The sequence below is a fragment of the Mesoplodon bidens genome (genome assembly GCF_964165515.1).
Source record: "Mesoplodon bidens genome assembly, chromosome: 17".
NCBI classification, from domain to species: domain Eukaryota; kingdom Metazoa; phylum Chordata; class Mammalia; order Artiodactyla; family Ziphiidae; genus Mesoplodon; species Mesoplodon bidens.
Window position 1 is genome coordinate 43,091,182 of NC_138174.1, and position 25,320 is coordinate 43,116,501.

Sequence of the window (25,320 nt, forward strand, 5' to 3'; positions counted from 1 at the left end):
AATAATAGTTGGATAAATATATGTTAAAGCAAATGTAGCATAATTTTAACTGTAAAATTTAGCTGAGTATGTGGAAGTTAACTGAATAATTCTTTTAAGTTTTAATTATGTTCAAAAATTTCGTATTATTTTGGGAAAATGAAAACAGATGCATTTAATATAACTGGATTGGTATAATAAAAGTGGCAAGAACACAATGCTAAGATATTATAGATGAGGGATAAATAAGGCTAACTGAGAAGCCATGCATGAGAGAATATTACAATAGGGTTAAACAAGCAAAGAAAGAGGGATAAAAGGAAAAAGACACTGAAGCATAAGATAATATATATGTGTGGGTAGTACTGCAACCAGTGTGGTGCTTCATATCTGAGGAAGAGAGTTGTGAAATTTGGTAAAGATTAAAAGTGTTCTTCAAGACATTTATGATGGAGAGAAAAACAGGAAAAAAACTGCTGGTTAAATTTGTAATGATAGCTGGTGAAGGATAGATGTTGCACTGGTAAAGAATATTGGGCTGTACCTGGGGGAAGGGGGCCTAATGAAGGTTTTTATTTTATTATGTTATTTATATATTTGTGTTTTAATGATCATGCTAAAAGTTGTGATAAGTTACTTTGGAAATAATGAGCTGGATGAGTAGGATTGGAGAGAGACTGGAAGTAGGGAGATCATTATCTAGTTTAGTAATGTGTTGTCAGGAAAAACGGTCCATTTGATAAACACATGAAATACCCCAGGTCTGCAGGCATAAGATGATAAAGCTTCAACTAAAGTAGTAGAAATGCTGATGTAAATCAGACAGTCCCTGATAACTGATTAACTATAGAGAGCAGAGTAATCCTGACAACTAAAGTTTGAAGCCAAGTTAGATGGAAGTACTAATAGTAGGGTATAGTCTAGATATTAACAGGTTTTTTTAATAGTAGGAAATATAATTTCCTGTGATGAATTATAGAACTTTTTATTTAATAATTATACCATGTATTTCAGCCTAGAAATATTTAATCCCAGAAAAATAGGATTTTTATATTTCATATCTAAAAGTTGCCTTTTTCATATGGCTAATTTTTCTTTGAGGAAATAATATACACATAAAAGTTAAATTTTTTAAAAAATGTGTATTTTAGAGTATATTTATTTTTTCAATTACTTTCTTTTGTATTTCTTAAAATAATAAAATAAGGTTTATTTACCTGTCCTCGGATTTTTTCTTTATCCTGTACACTAGAGAACTAGTTCCAAACTTCAGTAAAATTATAAATAAAAATCACATATTAAGAATTAAAAGTATGTTGGAATTTTATGCTGATATTTTAAAAAGTCACTTTGAGCACATCTCATCATTAATAGGTCAAAGGTGGGAAAAAGGGTAGAAGGAAGAACACCAATTTTGGAATTACACAGATCCCTAGATTTAAACTCTACCTTAATTTAAACTACTTACTAACAGGTAAAAATAAGAAGTTTCTTAACCTCTGTCAAAATCCGAATGATCAAGAATATACTCTCAACCTAAATTTGCTGTAAAATGTAAATGAAATTTTGTATATAATGGTGCTTGGAAGTTGGTTAAGTACATGTTATTGTGGGGGTTGAACAAGATGGCAGAATGGGAAGATTCTGGGCTCCCCTCCTTCCACAGACACACCAAAATTACAACAACACATACAGCAACTATTTCTGGGAATGACCTGAAAACTATCAGAAAAGATGTTCCACAACTAAAGATAAAAAAAGGAAGCCACATTGAGATGGTCAGGAAGGGTGCAGATGCAGTCTGCCTGGGACCCACACCCCCAACACTGGAAACCAGGAGCAGGAAGGATATCACATTTGTGGTGGTCTTCCCTGAGAAACAAAGGCTCAAAACCCTACATGAATCTCCTGAACCCTGGGGACTTGCACTGGGAAGACAAGCTCCCACAATGTTAGACTTTTAAAACAAGCAAACTTATGTCCAGGAGAGGCAGAAGGCTATAGGAAACCAAAATTTGCTCTTAAAGGTGCATGCAAACTCACTTGCTCTGAGACCCAACACAGAAAAAAGCACCTGCGTCATACTGAGGAGATTTATTGATTAATTTTAAGGTGTGTTTCTGAGGGGCTGGGAGCTGTTAGAACTTTCTCTGGGTATAGAGGAACTGGAAAGGGCCAGTCTTTTGTTTTGTTTTGTTTTTTGTGTTTTTCCATCATCCTCTACCTAGCTGACCCTGTGCTGGTAAGTGCCATTTCTGACTCTCCCCACATAACTTACTTGAACGACTCAACCCACCCCAGATTCACCTGTGGACCTGACAAAGGCAGTGCTCCTCCAAAGTGACCACCTACCAGACCCAACAAGCACTTTCAGCTGGCAGCAGAGACCATCCAAAGCAGCTCCTTTCACCACCAGTCCTGGCAGCCACACTTGACTGGCAGTACAGCCTATCCAAGGTGGCTCTCCACCCTGACAGACTTTGCAGGTGCTCTTGACCAGCACTGATATTCCCCTGAATGTGCTCTTACACCAGGAGCCAGTCACACACAACAGAGTGCATGCAACATTTGTGGCTAGACCTTTCAGCCAGATGCATGGCAGACTAGTTCCACACACTAGCTATATCCACAACAATCACAGCCCAACCACAACATGAGGGCACATGCAGCCCACACAGGGGAAAATCCTGGGGCACCTGGTTCTGGCAACCAGGCAGGACACTGCTACTAGGTCCAATAGGACACCTCTACTTAAAGCCACTCTTTCAAGACCAAGAGATGTAGCTGATCTACCTAATGCATAAGAACAAACACAAAGAGTTAGGCAAAATGAGACAAAGGAATGTGTTGCAAATGAAAAAACAAGACAAAGCCTGGGAAAGAAAAAAAAAAGGCTAAATAAAATGGAGATAACTGATCTTCTAGGAAAAAGGGTTCAAAGTAATGGTCATAAAAATCCTCACTGAGCTCAGGAGAAGATGAAGGAACACAGTGAGAACTTCAACAAAGAAATAAAAATATAAAAAAGAACAAATTAAAACTGAAGAATACAATAACTGAAATGAAAACTATACTAGGGGGATTCAACAGCAGATTAGATGTTACAGAAGAATGGATCAGTGAACACTGAAAGACAGGCTAGTGTAAAAGACCCAATCAGAATAGTAAAAAGAAAAAAAGAAACAAAAAGATGAGGATAGTTTAAGGAGCTCTGAGACAACACCAAGCATACTAACATTAGCATTATAGGCTTCCCAGAAGAAGAGAGAGAAAAAGGGACAGGAAAACTATTAGAAGAAATAAGGGTGAAAATATCCCTAAACTGGTGAAAGAAACAAACATCCAAGTCCAGGAAGCACAGAGAGTCCCACAGATGAACCTATATCATGACAAAATTATATAATCATCTCAATAGATGAAGAAAAAGCTTCTGACAAAATTCAACATTCATTTAAGATATAAAAACTCTCAACAAAGTGGGTGTAGAGGGAACATACCTCAACATAATAAAAGTTATATATGACAATCCCACAGAAGCATCATGCTTAATGGTGAAAAGCTGAAAGTATTTCCTCTAAGTTCAGGAACAAGATAAGGATGCCCACTCTTTCCAGTTCTATTCAACATATTATTGAAAGTCCTACCACAGCAGTCACACAAGAAAAAAGAAATAAAATGCATTCAAACTGAAAGGAAGTAAAACTGTCACTGTTTACAGATGACATGATACTATATTTAGAAAACCCTAAAGACTCCACCAAAAATATTAGAACTAATGAATTCAGTGAAGTAGCAAGATATAAAATTAAAATACAGAGATATGTTAGTGTTTTCATACACTAATAATGTTCTATCAGAAAGATAAATGAAGAAAACAATGTCATTACAACAGAATCAAAAAGAATAAAATACCTAGAAAAATTTAACCTAAAAGGTGAAAGATCTGTACTATGAAATCTATAAGACACTGATGAAATTGAAGACAACACAAAAAATTTGAAAGATATAATGTGCTCATTAATTGGAATAATTAATATTGTTAAAATGTCCATACTACCCAAAGCAATCTATGGATTCAATGAAATCCTTACTAAAATACCAATGGCATTTTTCACAGAACTAAAACAAATAATCTTAAAATTTGTAGGGAATCACAAAAGACCCAAATAGCCAAAATAATCCTGAGAAAGAAGAAAAAGACTGGAGGTATTATGCTTCCTGATTTCAAAGTAAACTCCAAAGTTATAGTCATCAAAACAGCATGGCAGTGGCATAAAAACAGAAACATAGATCAATGGAACTGGATAGAGAGCTGAGATATAAAATTACACTTATATGCTCAATTAGTCTATGACAAAGTAAACAAGAGTATACCATGGGGAAAAGACAGCTTCTTCAACAATTGTGTTGGGGAACTGGGCAGCCGTATGCAAAAGAAACAAACTGGGTCATTTTCATACACCATAAACAAAAATAAACTCAAAATGTATTATAGACTAAAATGTGAAACCTGAAACCATAAAATCCTAGAAGAAAATGTGAGCAGTATGCTTTTTGACATCAATTTTAGCAATATGTTTTTGTATATGTCTCCTCAGGTAAGGGAAACAACAGTAAAAATAAACAAAAGGGACCACATCAAAGTGAAAAGCTTTAGCACAGGGAAGGAAACTATCAACAAAACAGAAAGGCAACCTACTGAATGAGAGATGATACTTGCAAATGATATATTTAATAAGGAGTTAAAGTCCAAGCTATATGAATCCAAGTCATAGAATTCAATATCAAAAACACAGCCTGATTAAATAATGTGCAGAGGACCTGAACAGACATTTTTTCCAAAGAAAACATATGAATGACCAGAAGACACATGAAACAATGCTCAATATCACTAATCATCAGGGCAATGCAAATGAAACTCATGAGATTTTGAGATCTTATACCTGTCAGAATGGATATCATCTAAAATACAACAAATAACACATATTGGTGAGGATGTGGGGAAAAGGGAACCCTTGTATACTGTTTTGGGGAATGTAAATTGGTGCAGCTACTATGAAAAACAATATGGAGTTTCCTCAAAAAATTAAAAATAGAACTCCCGTATTACTCAGCAATTTCACTTCTTGGTATTTACCTAGGAAAATAAAAACACTAAATCAAAAAGATATATGCATCCCTATGCTCATTGCAGCATTATTTACAATAGCCAAGATATGGAAACAACTTATGTGTCCACAGATAGATGAATGAATAAAGAAGATGTGGTATACATATACAACCAAATAATACTCATCCATAAAAAAATGAAATCTTGCCATTTCAAAAGCATTGATGAATCTAGAGGATAGCATGTTAAGTGAAGTAAGTCAGACAGAGAAATACAAATATTCACTTATATGTTTACTCTAAGGAGAAAATCAAATGAACAAACAAAACAAAAACAGACTCATAGATACAGAGAACAAATAGCTGGTTGCCAGAGGGGAGGGAAGTGGAGGGTTGGGCAACATAGGTGAAGAGAATTAAAAGGAAAAAACTTCAAGTTATAAAATAAATGTCACAGGGATGTAATATACCATATAAGGAATTTAGTCAATAATACTATAATAATATTGTATGATTATATATGGTTACTAGAGTTACTGCGGTCATCATTTCATAATGTGTTTGAATGTGAAATCACTGTTGTACGCGTGAAATTAATATAATATTGTACTTCAACTATACTTCAATCAAAATATGTATATAAATCATTGATGAAATAATTTTATCACTCCCAAATGATCAGTTACTAAGGATAAATAACAGATTCACAATAATTGTTTTTTCTTGAGGGGTACTTCTGGGAAAATTATTCAGGTAATGGCAATCTTTTGTTTACAGTTTGCCTTTAAAATCTTCCAAAGGTTATAAATAAAGGAGAATTTCATAGTTATTCAAAGTTTATATTGATAAATAATATATACACACACACACATACATGTGATTTTTCATTTTGGATATTTACTAAAATTAGCTAAATAAGTTGTAATTTAAGTATGGCAGATATTTACTGAAAGCCTACTCTAAGTAACAATGCTTTCTGATGTTAGGAATGTAAAGTTCCTGTCTCCAAGTTGCTTATAATTTAGAAAAGGGAATTCATCTATTATATTAGAACAAATATGCTCATGAATTTATACTTGTAGTTCTGAATATTTGTTAACAATGCCTCAGATCCAAGATATGTATTGATTTCTATTTAAGCTCAGGCAGGAATTTGAATTGTATTTGCTATGGGAAGAATATGTAAGGATTCAATCAAATCGTTAGTGCGTCATCATCTACATTGTAATCAGAACTGCTCTAACTTATTACATTATATAATATAATACTTTGAGTTAGAATTATTATCTTCATTTTAGAGATGTGGAAGTTACATGTGAATATAGTATTACCAAATTTGTGAATATTCAAACACTATCAAACCATGGAAACATCAATGGTATAGTTTATAAATATGTAAACAGTGGTGAAATATCAGGTTTGCTAATAGTTTAATTCTAAACAAAATCTGTACTCTCCAAAAAGTATAGGGCATAAAACAAGTAAAATAATCTATGGAGGTAAAAATTAGGAGACAAAAGAAAAATGAGGCTTCTGCTTGATAGAGAATGGAAGACACACCAAAGTGCCCTCTAGTTAAAATACCAGTAAATCTGGGCAAATTGCAACAATAACATTAATTTTTTTGTATTGCTGGACTTGAAAGTAAGAAAAAACTCCAAGAAAAAAACTTCAGCCAAATAGCTGAAGAACAGTGAGGTGAAACCTGGGATAGAGTTTGCTACCTGAGTACAAAAGCCAGCATTTCCTTGGAGTGGATGTCCACAACTATGGTAAGATCTAGAGCATCTGCCTTGGGCCTAACATGAGGTGGGAGAATGATCCAGAGACTTTGCATTAAGCCTGGAGCATTGAAGAGGGCTGACAAAGCTGTATGTCATTGGTGGTCCTGGTTCTTTGTTAAAGCTGACTTATGCTTGCTAGAGGAAAGTGTGAAAAGATTTTAATGAAAAATGGAACCCAAAAATATGAAATAGATAATCTCACACATGCTCCCTGAAGGAGATAACACAAGAACCAAGAGACTGATTTCCCACAAATGCCTGATTTAAAGACCAAAATTTACCAATGACCATCTGCCATCTCTCCCCATACTCAAGCCAATAAACTAACTTCTTGGACTCTGGCTGGAGTCTGCCCTCTTTGCATTCCTTGCCCATAAATACAGCCTGCCCCAAACCCTCAGTGGACCAGCCTGTAGCTTGCTAGAGATTGCATTTCCGGAATTGCAATGTCTCTACTCTTCCAGAACAAACTCAATTTCTGGTGTCAGAAACAACAAACAATAGACTTAGACTCTCAAGCTTTTAGATGTTGGAGTTATTAGCTACAGAATATAAAATAAACCTGTGAAATATTTAAAGAAATAATAGATTAAATTTTTCAAAAAGCATGTAAGATGAGAACATCAACAACGTTATTATATACATCTCAAAAAAAATTCAAAGAGAAGTTTCATAAATGGACAATGTTGAAATTACAAATTTGCAGGGGCCTCTGCTGTTAAATATGGATTAGCTTGTATCAAATAAACTATCTCCACAATAATAACTATAAAGTGATAGTCTTAGAATACAAAATTCAACTGTTTAAAGACATTAGAGATTAAAAAAAGATATCAAACACTTAAGAGGACAAATCTCAGATAGAAGGGATGAGAATTGAAATAAGGCCAACATCCTTTGCCATTTTCCCCTTGGGAAATGGCTGATTCACAGGCAGCACTAGGCTGAGAGTCCTTGAAGTACTTGTTGGCCCAGGCTTGTTGGTAGCCTTATGCGGCTGGGGAGACACTAACTGTAGTTCAGGGCAACCAAGGTAGTCAGGACTTTAGACTCAGAAAAAAGAATGACAAGGCATCATTGCTTGTCTTCTGGGCACTTGCTAATTTGTAAGACATATACAAGGAGAGACAGAAATCCAGGCAGAAAATGGAAGCTAAGATGCTAAAAAATTAGAACTGGTTCTTCTGAGGTGAAAATAAAATGGCATTCAGGGCCCAGTAAAGACTAATGGCCTTGATATACATACTGAAAGCAAACCAGGAGTAGGGCGACCCTCACAGATACTACATCTTAGCCTCAAATTATCTAATGCTTGTTTGGAAGAAGGTGTTTGGTTCTTACTTAAGTGTCTGTCAAAAGGAAAATTATCTCTGAGAGAACTTAAGATTGTCCATAGCTTCTATCTATTCTCATACACAGTATTCATCATTCTTTCCAAAACTGCCAGGTATGCTATGCTACATACTAAATGTTTACAGCAAACTTGTAAAATATTTAAATTATTCCTTATAAAATAGACAAAATGAGAAAAGCACCTCAGAAGCTATTTCTATTGAACTTTATGCCAAATACTGTAGGCAATTAGTTCAAGAAACTGAAATAAAATATGTAATAATTGGAAAATAGGGAAATAATATGTCACTCTTCAGCAGTATATTTGATGATTAAATATACAAAAAATTGAAATTACAAAAATATTCTATTTCATTACTAGAAGGAGAAATATAAATGTAATGGCAAGAACATGGGGTTCATTATACTATTTTTTCTACTATTATGCTAAAATTTTTAATAATAAAATGGTTTTTTAGACAGAAAATTTGTTGACAAGGCCCAAAAAATGACACTATTTCCATAATTTAGTGCTACTATAAATTCTTAAAACTTTCAAGAAAGAAATCAGCTCATATGTCGCAAAAGCTTTACCTTCCCACCTAATAATTTTTCAGCCAGTTATCTGTATAAACACTCAAAGATTAGGAAAAACTCTTAATGTATGCAGATACTAATGATGGTGTTATTTATAGAAAATAAAATGGATTATTCCACCAAAGTGTTTGATAATAGGATTAAGCTCAAGTAAACTGTGGCAGTTTTCATGTGAATAAGAATTAGTAAGGTACTTGAAATGATGTATTTAAAAACTTTAATGAAATATAAATTTACACATATAATATAATTAATAAAGCAACAAAATAATAATTCTTAGGTATGTTAATAAATATAAATATGCCTATATTTAGATACCAGAGGGAGAGAGATGAAGACAATTGTAAATAGATAATCTCTGTATAAATGTAGATATAGAGTTATGTCTGTATACCAACATGTATACACACACACACACACACATGCACATTTACAGAGAAATTTGGAAAAGAAAATATGCCACTCTGTTAACAATGATAACAATGATTATATTTAAGTTATAAGCTCACAGTTGTTTTTCCTTTTCTTATCTATACTACTGTATATTTACCAGGTTTTCAATATATGTTCATAATTAGAATGAAAGGAAATGAATCTTCAAAAAATACAATTTCTATGAATACAAAACCAAATTATTTTTATTTGCATGGGATTTTCTAATAATCAACCAAAATCAGAAAATAAATTCAATAGAGACTTTTTGATACAAATATTTTCCAGTAATCAATAGCACCAAATTTTATTTCATAGCTTACATGAATCATACATTAGTGTGAGATATTTCAAGCACTTAAGAATAAGCAATTAGTGTTTTACTTTTAACTCAACCTTCTAAAGGATTTATGATGATTCCTATGTGATTTGTAATAAAATTCTTACCAAAATGAAAGCATATTTATTGGTACAATTTATTGCATTGTTTTAAATCTGCACTTGATTTCAGTTGAAAACATTTAAAAAATTTGTTCTCCTAATAAAAATAGTTTTTAAAAATTCATTGACTTTTTTCCGTATTTAATTTTATATGTGCCCTCATTTTTCATTCATAGTAGAACAAACATTAATAAATATATTAATCATTTTTTGTTGTTGTTGGAGGTAGGAGTTTATTAATTAATTTATTTATTTTTGCTGTGTTGGGTCTTCGTTTCTGTGCAAGAGCTTTCTCTAGTTGTGGCAAGCAGGGGCCACTCTTCATCATGGTGCGCGGGCTTCTCACTGTCACGGCCTTTCTTGTTGCGGAGCACACACTCCAGACGCGCAGGCTCAGTAGTTGTGGCTCACGGGCCTAGTTGCTCCGCGGCATGTGGGATCCTCCCAGACCAGGGCTCGAACCCGTGTCCCCTACATTAGCAGGCAGATTCTCAACCACTGCACCACCAGGGAAACCCTATTAATCATTTTAATTGGCCTTAAATATGCTATAAATTACTACATCGCTAAAGACTTATTTTTCAGTATTTTCCAGTATGGCAGCTAATTAAATTATACTTTCCAAGAGATACTGCTAACTTCATTTATGACTTGATTCTTTTCTCTCATACGATTCATGTGATTCCAACTCTTGAATGTTGTTTGTATTGGTATAAAAGGCATTTAATTTCTACATAATGCTAATCATATAAATGCCACTGATATGAATATCTTGTTGTCCTATCTTCTTCCCTATGTCACATTACTATTATGTCATAGAACCACTATAGCCCATGCCTCCAAAGTTCCTAGATGGCTTGGCCTTAGTCCATAATGTGAGAAGGAAAGTCAGCCCAGGTTGCTGCTGAGTTCTCTGATGGTCTCTTTGGCACTGAACAGACATGTTGTAATGCTCTGTATTAGTTTAGCCTCTTTACATTTAATCACTGTAATTGTTACAGCAGCACAATATAGTATTGAGAAAGGGTAAATTACACTAGAGATTTTAAGTGACATTCGTGGATTTGAACAGGCATCTCTCTGATTGCAAAGACTACTTTCTTCACTCAGAACATCACCTGCTTTCTATGATGTCTAGATTTCAATTCAGAATCTATCATGCTTATCCTTTCCCTGAAATCTGCTGTGTGTTTCCTCTACTACTATGTGGCTTTCATTTCTCCACTGGCTATATTTCAGCCATAAAGTATTCCTCTCCATTTTTAAAGATGTCACACTTCTTTAGCTGTAAACCGTCACATTTGATTTATCTCTAGTCTGGAATTTACCAGCACACCTACTCTGCTGCTCCAGTAATGTGCTAAATTAATGCCTAATAATTATTTAGATTTCAGCTAAAAACAACAACAACAAACACTTTCTCTGTACTTCTCTACTTTTCTGGACTAGACTAGGTTGGTTCCCAAGCATTATACTGATTTCACTCACAAGTCCATTCCTGTAACCCTCATTTTATTCACAAATATTTTGTTTACTATTTGCTTTCCTAGAGTAACTTGGAAGCTTTGTGAGGTAGGGGTAATATTCATAATGTTCACAAGTTCTTAACACAGAGCCGGCACAAAATAGATGTGCAAAAAGTGCATCATTATAGGATGCATGTAATGTGTGGATATAAGAAGAAAAGAGAGGAAAGGAGAGAAAAATGCTCTGAATTTTCTTAATATTTACAGTAAATCTGCAAGAGCTGTACTCATAGTTTATCAATCCCATAAAATATCATATGAATCCCAGTAACTGTGGAGCTGAAGAAGAATTCAATAAAATGTTTATATAGCCTTATGAGGCACAATATGAATATGTAAACAATTCCAAAAACCACACTAAACATTGCATATCATTGTATTGTATTGTAACATACTCTATTATATTATATTGTATTGCATTATTTTTCAAATTAGTCATGCAAAGTAAATTCCAATGTTTTGTTATATTTTTTCTTTTGATTTTCCTGCCTCTTTTTACATTTTAATTTTCCTCATTACCTTTAAAGAAAAGAAAACACAACTTTAAGATAAAATCTTAATGCCTATTTAGAGGTAGCACAAGTTAATAAGTTGTAGAAAACAGCTTTTAAGCAGTAAAAGCACAATGTAAACACAAGGGATTAACTTGAAAATGTCCTAGTTGTTCTTTAAATCTCTTGAAACTGGTAAAGTTTCTGCTGCAGCAGGAAAAGTAGGTTCTCTGAGGTTTGGTAATGTCAGATTTTTATCTAAGTTATTGGATATATTTAATGTCCAATTCCTAGAGGGCTGAGGATATGGTAAGAATTCTTAAAACTTCCTTCAATTTTTTTTTCTATTTTATTGCTGATTTAATTAGGAATATCTTTTTAAATCCCTTGTTTTCTCACACTCTTTTAATCTTCTGGACTACTGGATAAGTGGAACAATAGCTAAATAATTAGTAGTGTTCAATTATAAAATGAAAGTTTCAGAATCCCTAAGAAAGTTCAATTTCTTAAGAATGTTTTCAGTCTCAAAAGACTGTTGTGTAAAATTAGAAAAATTCAAATGCTGGAAAAGAGTTTAACTCAACAGACCCCCCTATACTCACATTCTTTTATGCTATGGCAATTGTATTTAAAGTTGTTAAATTTAAAAATTTAAATTAGTCATGTCTTTTGGCTCTTCATAGCATAGTGATTTTTTACTAATGTTAATTTATTGTTTATTGTTCAGTCCTAGTCACTGGCTGGCCTGATTTCATCAATGTTCTTTATTTTTTCAATGATATGAGCATATTTACAAATGGAATTGATCTTATACAGGCATTCGTTCTGTAGAATGCAGTGTTCTTGAAAAGCAAATGTCATTCATTAGACCTTAAAATTTGATAAACATGTATAAAATCATTGTCCTTTTATTGATATTTACTTTTACAGGTAAAACAAACTTATTAAAATGTTACAATAGAGCTTCCCTGGTGGCGCAGTGGTTGAGAGTCCACCTGCCGATGCAGGGGACATGGGTTCATGCCCCAGTCCGGGAAGATCCCGCATGCCGCAGAGCAGCTGGACCCGTGAGCTATGGCTGCTGGGCCTGCGCATTCAGAGCCTGTGCTCCGCAACGGGAAATGCCACAACAGTGAGAGGCCCGGGTACCACACACACAAAAAAAATAAAATAAAAAAATAAAAAAGTTACAATAAAGTTTGCATGCTTCTACTCCAAGAGATGGCAAATTTGATCATGTGCTGCATGTTATTCAGTATTTACTACTCTCATAAAGACTACATGGATACATGTTAATAGATTTGTTATCTAAGCTTGAAAAACATTTTTTGGGACATTTCAATATAATTTCTGGCTATTTTTTAGAGATATTTGTATTTAAGATATTTTGTTTCACCACTTTATAAAAGAGGGTGTTAAAGCACTATATCTTTTGGGGGGAGATTTTTGACATGGTCTCTTAAATAATAACATTAAAGAAGGAGCTAGAAGTGTAGAGAGATAGGGAGGGAGGGAGATTGATGCCATTTCCTTAGTTCTTAAAGTGTCAAGTCATTTACCCTTTTAAACTAATAGTTAAGCTCTTGAATATATATGTTAATATTTTAATGCTCATTTAATGTGATAATCACTAGAAATCCATAGCCCAGCAAATAGGAGTAAAACTTCAAAAAATTAAACTAGTGAAAATCATTTTATAGCCACAGATATCTTCTTGGCAAATAAAAAATGGGAAATGTGTGTTGTTCTCTATTGATTACCTGAATTGTTTCCCTTTGCCTCCTATTTTGGGATCTCACTTCACAGTAGTTGAGGTAAGTTCTGTTGCTTCCTCCTGATTGTTTAACAACAGAGTTCCTTTAATAGAGCTTGAATATGTGGTCACACCCTATGGTTGCCAACTGTATTTTACACATGTATATTAAATGTATTATGGATAATTATGTCACCTATTGGACACAAACATAGGACACTTACATTATTTGTCTTGTGTACTTGTTCAAGAAAATTAAGACACATAAAAAAGGCTGAAGAGAACAAACATTCATGGAGATTTTCCCACTAACTATAGAAAAGTAAGAACAAAACCTTCGAATATATGTATCTGGTTTTAAACAAATCATTCACTTCCTTGTAAGAGCAAAATTGGTAAAAAAATATATATATAAATTTGTAAATGATACCTGCCATAGTCAGTACACCCATTTATAATTGTCTACTTCTTTGTCTGGCTTCTGTATGAGATTCTAAACTCCTCAAAAGCAGAGACTCGCTTCTTCATAATATTACTTTCAGCAAGCATGTGACTGGCAGATTACATTTCCTTTACTTAGAATAGAAATACACATTTCAATATATCCAACAAATTAGTTGGCCCGTGTTTTCTAAGTACTTTTAATCTTTTTTTTCATTTCATATGAAGTCTTGTACATAATGCATGAGATAAAAGATTTAAAGATGAGTAAGAAACAGAAGCAGCAACTAAAGATTGAAAAAATGGAAAACTGAAACGTGTCTTAATTTTTCCCTAAATCTTAAATCTTAATGAATAAAGCTGTGATTCTGTGAAGTTTGTTGGTATTACACAGATTACAACTGTAAAATCACATCATGGTGTGATACAGTGTGTGTATTACTAAAGATCTAGAACTAAATACCTTTGTTGTTATCCATTCCTCCCACTGCATACAGAGTTCCAACTGTAGATTTTCTAGGTTTAGTTCTTGGACTTTGCATTAAAGTTCTTCTTTCTGGCAATAGATGGTATTTCATTGCTTCCAGAATCAGCTTTTGACATTCCAGATCATTCTTAAATAATGTATGGTTTTCTAGGTCAGCCAATATCTGTGAATAATGCACAATCACTGTTAATAATGATTTTTATAGAGATGAGAATAAGGCATCAAATGAAAAGTAGAATATTAGTACCTATGATATTACCCCTATACTGAGAGGGATGCAAAATATAATAAGAATTAATTACACTGACAAATAAATATGAGTAAAATGCATGGCTTCCAAGAGAAACAGAATGGATATTATTTTTGATTCCATATTATTTATAATCATTTTGCCACACAGAGTATAAAGGTACTTCTAAAGATCACTTTTTCAATTCCCTTTCCTTTTTAAGAAAGCTGTTCACAAGTCAAATATAGTTGCCTATTTGGCCATAAACATGTCTGGTGAAGTAAATTTAAAAATAAACTTCAACAAATTAAGCCCTAACGAGCCTATCATAAATATTCACATATTTACTTTAAGATGTTCCAAGTATAGTTTAAATCCCTTTCAAACTAACAAAAAATCTCAATAAAAATAAAAATGTATGCTCATAACATCTTTTTAATTATGCAAGCAGTTGAAAAGCGGTACATCAGGCAAAGTAATAGCTTCTAGCTGTGAAACTAAAAAAATTTTACCCAAAATCCAGCACCTGAGGGAATAATAGAGTGAGACCAGAGTTTTAAGTTCTATTATGTCTCTCTTTTACTACAGAAGGTTATCATCTCCACAAATTATTTCCTGTATATTTCTTTGAATGTAACCAAAGTATCTTTAATTTTCCTCTTTCTCTGTCCCTCTTTAGATATTCTTTTTCCTTGACTCTTTCAGTATCACATTCTCTTCTTTTGTTCGTGAATCCTGTTTTACTTCAAATGAGTTAAACCTGTCGTATGGATTTAGAAAATTAATAAGTAGAACATTTAACATTGACTCACTGACATTTTCTTCTACATTTGATAAGACACTGTACCACATTGGTGCACAAATTTATTGAGTGAATAAATTAATAAGTGATAGCAACATATAATTAATTGATCTTAATGCTATAATTTGAATCTTAATTAAATAAAGTTAGTTAACCATTGTAATGCAGAAATTATGGGTGAAGGTGTCAGAAAGAATATAAAAACACATAACATACTCATATATATATATAAGAGGTGGGAAAGATAACAGAATGGCTCTGAGGCTGAATAAGGAGTGTAACATATTAGAATTACCAGATACTTTGGAATATAGAAGGGAAGATGTTTAATTAAAGACTTGCTTACACTTCTTTTCTTATATATTAAAACTTAGTTGCCTTACTATCCATTTATTTCTTTTTTAAAGGACTACTATTTTACTTGTAAGATATTAATGACTAGAAACCTTAATGAAATAGAGGGGGAGCTCTCATACTCTGAGACAATAGTAGAGCTCAACAAAACGAAGAAAGACTCCTCTTCTTTCCTGGCAAGGACTCAACCCATGAAAAGCCAGGAACAAACTCATTTGTTTGCTTAAGGGAACTATTATAGTTTATAAAATTCAATAATATGATATACACATTGATGATAAAGCTGAAGCTAAAAACATTGATTTTATCATCTATTTGAATAGCTAAATATTTATATATTTCTAAACACTCATACAATGTATATAAGGACTATTTCAAAAATTTTATGGATAATATACAATTATAAAGAAATGTATGGAATCCTGTAAAAATAAAGTATCAGAGGAGAGTCAACTCTGAGTGCCTAGGTTTAAAATACTTTCAAGTAATAATTTCTAAAAGGAAATGAATTTCTCAATGTTGATAGATGTATGCATAAAATATATTACATATTATTTATTTTAAAGTATGTCCTAGAACTTGAAAAATAATATATACATATATATTTATAACTGAATCACTTTTCTGTATACCTGAAACTAACACAACATTGCTAATCAGTTATACTCCAATTTAAAATAAAAATTAAAGAAAGATGCAAATTCAAAAAAAGAAAAAAAAAAAAGAACTCCTTAGAACTAGAACTTAGAGCTCAGACTCCCTAGACCTCACTGAATGTGTGGCTGTCCACTTGGTCTTGAGTAAGGCTTGTCTTAAGTTTCAAAATCTCTATTTATGGGCAAAAACCTCCTCTCCAGGCCTCTTCAATGCCCACCTGGGCCTCACATGTCTGCACGTATTATAAATGGTTAAGAAACAGAGAAGAAGCCAACAGATCACAAACTTTTATGTAGAGGGGTCAGCAGAAGGATCAACTATTAGAAAGACAGTGAAGTTGGTTGGTTCTCTCCTTCATTCTGTCTCCAACTCTGCAAACCACACTTCCTGGGGCTCATGAGTAAGGTGGGCTGGCACTCCTCCCCTGGGCCCCCTTCAACCCATCAGGAGGCTGCCAAGTTTGCTCTGGCAGGAACCACACCCACCGACTTCTCCCTGTTTAGTATCTCCGTTCCTCCATCCCCAAATGTCAACTGTCTAATCTGATGAACAGTTTCTAAATGTGAGAAAGCCTTACTCAGGAAACACATAATTTATTTAACTCGAGCCTTCTGAAGACAGTGCCCCTGTTTTTCTTGTTTCTCCCAATAAAAATCAGCTCATAGCAAGCCAAAAAAAAAAAAAAAAAATCTGGAGATATACAACATAAAATTAAAACCTGTACTTTATTTCTGTAAAATGATGAAGATATTCTGTTTTACTTAAATGATATTTTCCATTTTATTAAGAAATCATTTTGTAAAATTTCTTAACTTTAGTGTACCCAATCATTTGAAAAATTTCTTTATTTTGAAAAAAAATTGAATTCTTCATAATCTCTGTACTATTACTTTGTGTTTTCAAACTTGTAACTTGTAACTATTTCTCACTTATGAGTACTATATGACTTGTGTCTGTATTTCATCTCCCCTGACACTTTTTAGGATTATTCCATCCCAAATTAAGGCACAAGTTCAGAATAATAAGATGGCTAAGCTGTCCTTTAAACCTGGACTATCTTTAGATTTTCTGCAATGATCCAAGATTAACACAAATTTTTCTCCTCACTATACAATGGAAGTTAGTTTTGTTTTTTACATTCTTAATTTTTTGAAGAAAATTAAACTACTGTAACAGTTCCTCTGCTTGTCCCACTTAGAAAAAAATATCAATATGTTTCAATAATTGTATACTACTTTGAAACATAGTCATGTTTATGTACAAGAATTTGTATAGTAATTGTCTATAAATCAGATTTTATTCTTAGGATATTATATACCAATACCCTTTCCAGTCAAAGATACTCATAGTACAACTTAGTTTACAAGAAAAATGCCCTTGGAAGTTTGTCAATATCTTCACTGTTAGATATGTTCTTACACTTGGGATAAAAATTGACTATGTGTCTATGAGTTAATTGTACATTAAACCTCAAGAAAAGATCTCACTATGTGCAAAATAATGTTTCAGAATATTTCACCATGTAGAAAATATGTCAGAAATAAGAATATCCTTAGACTTAATATGAAGGACAGCATAGGGTGTATTAACGATTAACACTGTGTAAAATTCTAGGAAGCTGATCCATCCGAGAATCCATGTCAGCTAGACAGTCACTTTGCAAATATGAAATATCTCTCTATAATATTGGTAGTTTATCTTTGTGAGTAAATTATGACCATCAATTTGTGGGGTAAACCTATAGTGGCAGAAGAGAACTGGGTCAATAAACATATATGAAAATCTTGTGTATGATATTCAGAAATGACTAACATAAAAAACTAGAATAATTTATCCATTAATAGGTAGAATACTCAATAGTAACTTTGTTAGTTCCAGTTGCCAGAAATGTTATAAATTTTTAATTAGAATAAAGATGTTATTTGAAATTGTTTATATTAAATATTATTGCTTTATTTTTGTACCTTCTTCTTAAAGTTTACCGGCTTTATCACTAACTTCACTTTAATTAGGAAAAAATAAAAAGAAATACAATTATTTAAACAATATTTCTTTCAAATAACCATTACATTTGTTATTAAAATACAAATAATTTGATTCTTAATGGTTTGAGGAGTTGAACCACATATTAGCAACATAAAAATATTTAATGTTGAGGACCTTCAAGATGGCAGAGCAGTAAGATGTGGAGATCAAATTCCTCACAACAAATATATTAAAAATGCATCTATATGTGGAACAACTCCTACAGCACACCTACTAAACACTAGCAGAAGACCTCAGACTTCCCAAAAGGCAAGAAACTCCTCACGTACCTGGGTAGGGAAAAAGAAAAAAGAAAAAACAGAGACAAAAGAATATGGATGGGACCTGCATCGCTGAGAGGGAGCTGTGAAGGAGGAAAAGTTTCCACACACCAGGAAGCCCCTTCACTGGTGGAGATGGGGGGCTGGGCAGGGGGTGGTGCTTTGGACTGACAGAGGAGAGTGCAGCAACAGGGGTGCAGAGGACAAAGTGGAGAGATTCCCACAAAAAGGATCAGTGTCAACCAGAACTCACCATCCTGAGAGGTTTGTCTGCTCACCTGCTGGGGTGGGTGGGGGCTGGGAGCTGAGGCTCAGGATTTGGAGGTCAGATCCGAGGGAGAGGATTAGTATTGGCTGTGTGAAGACAGTCTGAAAGGGGCTAGTGGGCCACAGCTAGCTGGGAGGGAGTCTGGGAAAAAGTCTGGAACTGCCTAAGAGTCAAGAGACAATTGTTTCAGGGTTCATGAGGAGAGGAGATTCAGAGCACTGCCTAAATGAGATCCAGAGATGGGTGCAAGCCATGGCTATCAGCATGGAAACCAGAGACGGGCATGAAATGCTAAGGCTGCTGTTGCAGCCACCAAGAAGACTGTGTGCAGTACAGGTCACCATCCACACCTCCCCACCCAGGACCCTGTGCAGCTCACCACTGCCAGGGTCCTGTGATGCATGGAAAACATCCCCAGGAGGACACATGGCACACCTCAGCCTGGTGCGACATAACACTGGCCTCTGCTGCACAGGCTCACCCCACATTCCATACCACTCACACACCCCGGCCTGAGTGAGCCAGAACCCCCTAATCAGCTGCTCCTTTAACCCCCCTCCTGTCTGGGCAAAGAACAGATGTCAGAGGGCAACCCACATGCAGAAGAGAGCCAAATCCAAAGCTGAACTCCTGGAACTGTGCAAACAAAGAAGAGAAAGGGAACTTTCTCCCAGCAACCTTAGGAGCAGTGGATTAAATCTCCACAATCAACTTGATGTACCCTGAATCTGTGGAACACCTGAATAGACAACGAATCATCCTAAAATTGAGGTGGTGGACTTTGGGAGCAACTGTAGACTTGGGATTTGCTTTTGACATCTAATTTGTTTCTGGTTTTATGTTTATCTTAGTTTAGTATTCACAGCTTATTATCATTGGTAGATTTGTATATTGATATGGTTGCTCTCCTCTTTTATATATATATATATATTTTTTTCCTTTTTCTCTTTTAGTGAGTGTGTATGTGTATGCTTCTTTGTTTGGATTTGCCTTGTATAGGTTTGCTTTTATCACTTGTCCTAGGGTTCTGTCCTTTTTTTTTTTTTTTTCAGTATAGTTTATAGCACTTGTTACCACTGGTGGATTGGTTTATTGGTTTGGTTGCTCTGTTCTTTTTCTTTTTTAATCTTTTCTTACTAATTTTTTATTTTTTATTTTAATCATCTATTTTTTATTTTTCATTTTAGTAACTTTATTTTATTATATATATATTTACTTTTTTCTTTCTTTCTTTTTTTTTCCTCCCTTTTCTTCTGAGCTGTGTGGCTGACAGAGCCTTGGTGCTCCAGCCGGGTGTCAGGTCTGAGCCCCTGAGGTGGGAGAGCCAAGATCAGGACATTTGTCTACCAGAGACATACTGGCCCCATGTAATATCATTTGGCAAGAGCTCTCCCAGAGATCTCCATCTCAATGTTTAGACCCAGCTTCACTCAACAACCAGCAAGATACAGTGCTGGACACCCCATGCCAAACAACTAGCAAGAAAGGACCACAACACCACCCGTTAGCAGAGAGGCTGTCTAAAATCATAGTAAGGTCACAGACACCCCAATATACCCAGCAGAGGCAGTCCTATGCACCACAAAGACAAGATCTAGCCTCATCCTCCAGAATACAGGCACCAGTCTCCTATAACAGGAAGCTACACAATACACTGAACCAAACTTACCCGCTGGGTGCAGACAACAAAAACAATGGGAACTAGGAACATGCAGCCTGTGAAAAGGAGACTGAAAACACAGTAAGTTAAGCAAATGAGAAGACAGAAAAATACACAGCAGATGAAGGAGCAAGGTAAAAATCCACCAGACCAAAAAAATGAAGATGAAATAAGCAGTCTAAATGAAAAAGAATTCAGAGTAATTATAGTAAAGATAATCCAAGATCTTGGAAATAAAATGGACAAATACAATTTTAACAAGGACCTAGAAGAACTAAAGAGCAAACAAACAATGATAAACAAGACAATAAATGAAATTAAAAATTCTTTAGAAAGAATCAATAGCAGAATAATGGAAGCAGAAGAACCGATAAGAGACCTGGAAGATACAATAGTGGAAATAACTACTGCAGAGCAGGATAAAGAAAAAAATAATGAAAAGAAATGAGGACAGTTTCAGAGACCTCTGGGACAACATAAAATGCACCAACCTTAGATTTATAGGGGTCACAGAAGAAGAAGAGAAAGAGAAAGGGACTGAGAAAATATTTGAAGAGATTAGAGTTGAAAACTTCCCTAATATGGGAAAGGAAATTGTTAATCAAGTCCTGGAAGAGAAGAGAGTCCCATACAGTATAAATCCAAGGAGAAACATGCCAAGACACATATTAATCAAACTATCAAAAATTAAATACAAAGAATAAATATTAAAAGCAACATGGGAAAAACAACAAATAACATACAAAGAAATCCCTATAAGCTTAACAGCTGATCTTTCAACTGAAACTTTGCAAGCCAGAAGAGAGTGGCAGGACATATTTAAAGCGATGAAAGGGCAAAATCTAAAACCAAGATTACTCTACACAGCAAAGATCTCGTTCAGATTCGATGGAGAAATTAAAACCTTTACAGACAAGCAAAAGCTAAGAGAATTCAGCACCACCAAACAAGAATTACAACAAATGCTAAAGGAACTTCTCTAAGCAGGAAACACAAGAGAAGAAAAAGATCTAAAATAATAAACCCAGAACAGTTAAGAAAATGGTAATAGGAACATATATATTCATAATCACCTTAAACGTAAATGGTTAAATGCTCCAACAAAAAGACACAGACTATCTGAATTGATACAAAAACAATACCTGTATATATGCTATCTACAAAAGACTCATTTCAGACCTAGGGACACATACAGACTGAAAGTGAGGGGATGGAAAAAGATATTCCATACAAATGGAAATCAAAAGAAAGCTGGAGAAGTAATTCTCATATCAGACAAAATAGACTTGAAAATAAAGGTTATTACAAGAGACAAAGAAGGGCACTACATAATGATCAAGGGATCAATCCAAGAAGAAGATATAACAATTGTAAATATTTATGCATCCAAAATAGGAGCACCTCAATACATAAGGCAAATGCTAACAGCCATAAAAGGGAAAATCAACAGTAATACAGTCATAGAAGGGGACTTTAACACCCTACTTTCACCAATGTAAAGATCATCTGAAATGAAAATAAATAAGGAAACACAAGCTTTAAACAATACATTAAGCAAGATGGACTTAATAGATATTTATAGGACATTCCATCTAAAAACAACAGAACACACATTCTTCTCTAGTGCTTATGGAACATTCTCAAGGAAACATCATAACTTGGGCCACAAATTACAACTTGGTAAATTTAAGAAAATTGAAATTGTATCAAGTACCTTTTCTGACCACAATGCTATGAGACAAGATACCAGTAAGAGGGAAAAATCTATAAAAAATACAAACACATGGAGTCTAAACAATATACTACTAAATAGCCAAGAGATTGTTGAAGAAATCAAAGAGGAAATCAAAGAATACCTAGAAACAAATGACAGTGAAAACACAATGACCCAAAACCTATGGAATGCAGTAAAAACAATTCTATGAGGGAAGTTTATAGAAATACAATCCTACCTCAAGAAAAAAGAATAAACTCAAATAAACACCCTAACTGTATACCTAAAGCAGTTAGAGAAAGAAGAACAAAAAACCCCCAAATTTACAAGATGGAAAGAAGCCATAAAGATCAGATCAGAAATAAATGAAAAAGAAATGAAGGAAACAATAGCACAGATCAATAAAACTAAAAGTTGATTCTTTGAGAAGATAAACAAAATTGCTAAACCATTAGTCACACTCATCAAGAAAAAATGGGAGAAGACACAAATCAATAGAATTAGAAATGAAAAAGGAGAAGTAACAGCTGACATGCAGAAATACAAAGGATTATGAGAGACTACTACGAGCAACTATATGCCAATAAAATGGACAACCTGGAAGAAATGGACAAATTCTTAGAAAAGCACAACCTTCCAAGACTAAACCAGGAAGAAATAGAAAATATGAACAGACGAATCATAACTAATGAAATTGAGACTGTGATTAAAACTCCTCTTACAAACAAACCCCCAGGACCAGATAGCTTCACAGGAAAATTCTATCATTTAGAGAAGAGGTAACGCTTATCCTTCCCAAACTATTCCGAAATATAGCAGAGGAAGGAACACTCCCATATTAATTCTACAAGGCCACCATCAGCCTGATACCAAAACCAGACAAAGATGTCACAAAAAAAGAAAGCTACCAGCCAATATCACAGATGAACATAGATAGAAATATCCTCAACAAAATACTAGCAAACTGAATCCTACAGCACATTAAAATGCTCATAAACCATTATCAAGTGGGTTTATCCCAGGAATGCAAGGATTCTTCAATGCACTCAAATCAAACAATGTGATACTCTATATTAACAAATTGAAGGGTAAAAACCACATGATAATCTCAATAGATACAGAAAAAGCTTTTGACAAAATTCAGCACCCATTTATGAAAAAAAATCCCTCCGGAAGGTAGGCAGAGAGGGAACTAACCTCAACATAATAAAGGCCATATATGACAAACGCACAGCCAACATCGTTCTCAGTGGTGAAAACTGAAACAATTTCCACTAAGATAAGGAACAAGACAAGGTTGCCCACTCTCACCACCATTATTCAGCATAGTTTTGGATGTTATAGGCACAGTAATCAGAGGAGAAAAAGAAATAAAAGGAATCCAAATCAGAAAAGAAGAAGTAAAACTGTCACTGTTTGCAGATGACATGATACTATATATAGAGAATCCTAAAGATGCTACCAGAAAACTACTAGAGATAATCAATGAATTTGGTAGAGCAGCAGGGTACAAAATTAATGCACATAAATCTCTTGCATTCCTATACACTAATGATGAAAATTCTGAAAGAGAAAGTAAGGAAACACTCCCATTTACCATTGCAACAAAAAGAATAATATACCTAGGAATAAACCTACCTAAGGAGACAAAAGACCTGAATGCAGAAAACTATAAAACACTGATGAAAGAATTAAAGATGATACAAACAGAGAGAGAGATATACCATGTTCTTGGATTGGAAAAATCAGCATTTTGGAAATGAATATACTACTCAAAAGTATCTACAGATTCAATTCAATGCCTGTCAAACTACCAATGACATTTTTCACAGAACCAGAACAAAATATTTCACAACTTTTATGGACACACAAAAGACCCTGAATAGCCAAAGCAGTCTTGAGAAAGAAAAATGGAGTTAGAGGAATCAGGCTCCCTGACTTCAGATTATACTACAAAGCCACAGTAATCAAGACAGTATGGTAGTGGCACAAAAACAGAAATATAGATCAATAGAACAAGATAGAAAGCACAGAGATAAACCCATGCACGTATAGTGCCCTTATGTTTGATAAAGGAGGCAAGAATATACATGGAGAAAAGAGCCTCTTCAATAAGAGGTGCGGGGAAAACTGGACAGCTACACATAAAAGAATGAAATTAGAACACTCCACTCCCTAAGACATACACAAATATAAACTCAAAATGTTTTAAAGACCTAAATGTAAGACCAGACTTTATAAAACTCTTAGAGGAAAACATAGGCAGAACACTCTATGGCATACATCACAACAAGATCCTTTTTGACCCACCTCCTAGAGAAATGGAAATAAAACAATGAAAAATGGGACCTAATGAAACTTAAAAGCTTTTTCACAGCAAAGGAAACCATAAACAAAGTGAAAAGACAACCCTCAGAATGGGAGAAAATATTTTCAAATGAAGCAAGTGACAAACGATTAATCTCCAAAATATACAAGCAGCTCATGTAGCTCAATATATTAAAAAAACAAACAACCCAATCCAAAAATGGGCAGAGGGCCTAAATAGACAATTTTCCCAAGAAGATTCACAGATTGCCAACAAACATTTGAAAGGATGCTCAACATCACTAATCATTAGAGAAATGCAAATCAAAACTACAATGGGGTATCACCTCACACCAAAGAATGGCCATCATCAAAAATCTACAAACAATAAATGTTGGAGAAGGTGTGGAGAAAAGGGAACCCTCTTGCACCTTTGGTGGGAATGTAAATTGATACAGCCACTATGGAGAAGAATATGAAGATTCCTTAAAAAACTAAAAATAGAACCACCATATGACCCAGCTATCCCACTACTGGGCATATACCCTGAGAAAACCATATTTTAAAGGGTCATGTACCACAATGCTCATGGCAGCTCTATTTACAATAGCCAGGACAAGGAAGCAACCTAAATGTCCATCGACAGATGAA

At 34.2% G+C, this 25,320-nt stretch overlaps 1 protein-coding gene across 2 annotated transcripts in view; it reads right to left on the bottom strand.

Moving 5' to 3' along the window:
• KLHL1 (kelch like family member 1) overlaps positions 1 to 25,320 on the bottom strand; it is a gene marked incomplete at both ends in the record, with an annotated part of 390,611 nt that overhangs the window by 90,877 nt on the left and 274,414 nt on the right. For both annotated transcript variants that reach the window (XM_081214996.1, XM_081214995.1), the window contains one exon: positions 14,349 to 14,535. In XM_081214996.1, coding sequence (XP_081071122.1) covers positions 14,349 to 14,535 — 187 coding nt within the window. The remainder of the gene's footprint in view (positions 1 to 14,348; positions 14,536 to 25,320) is intronic.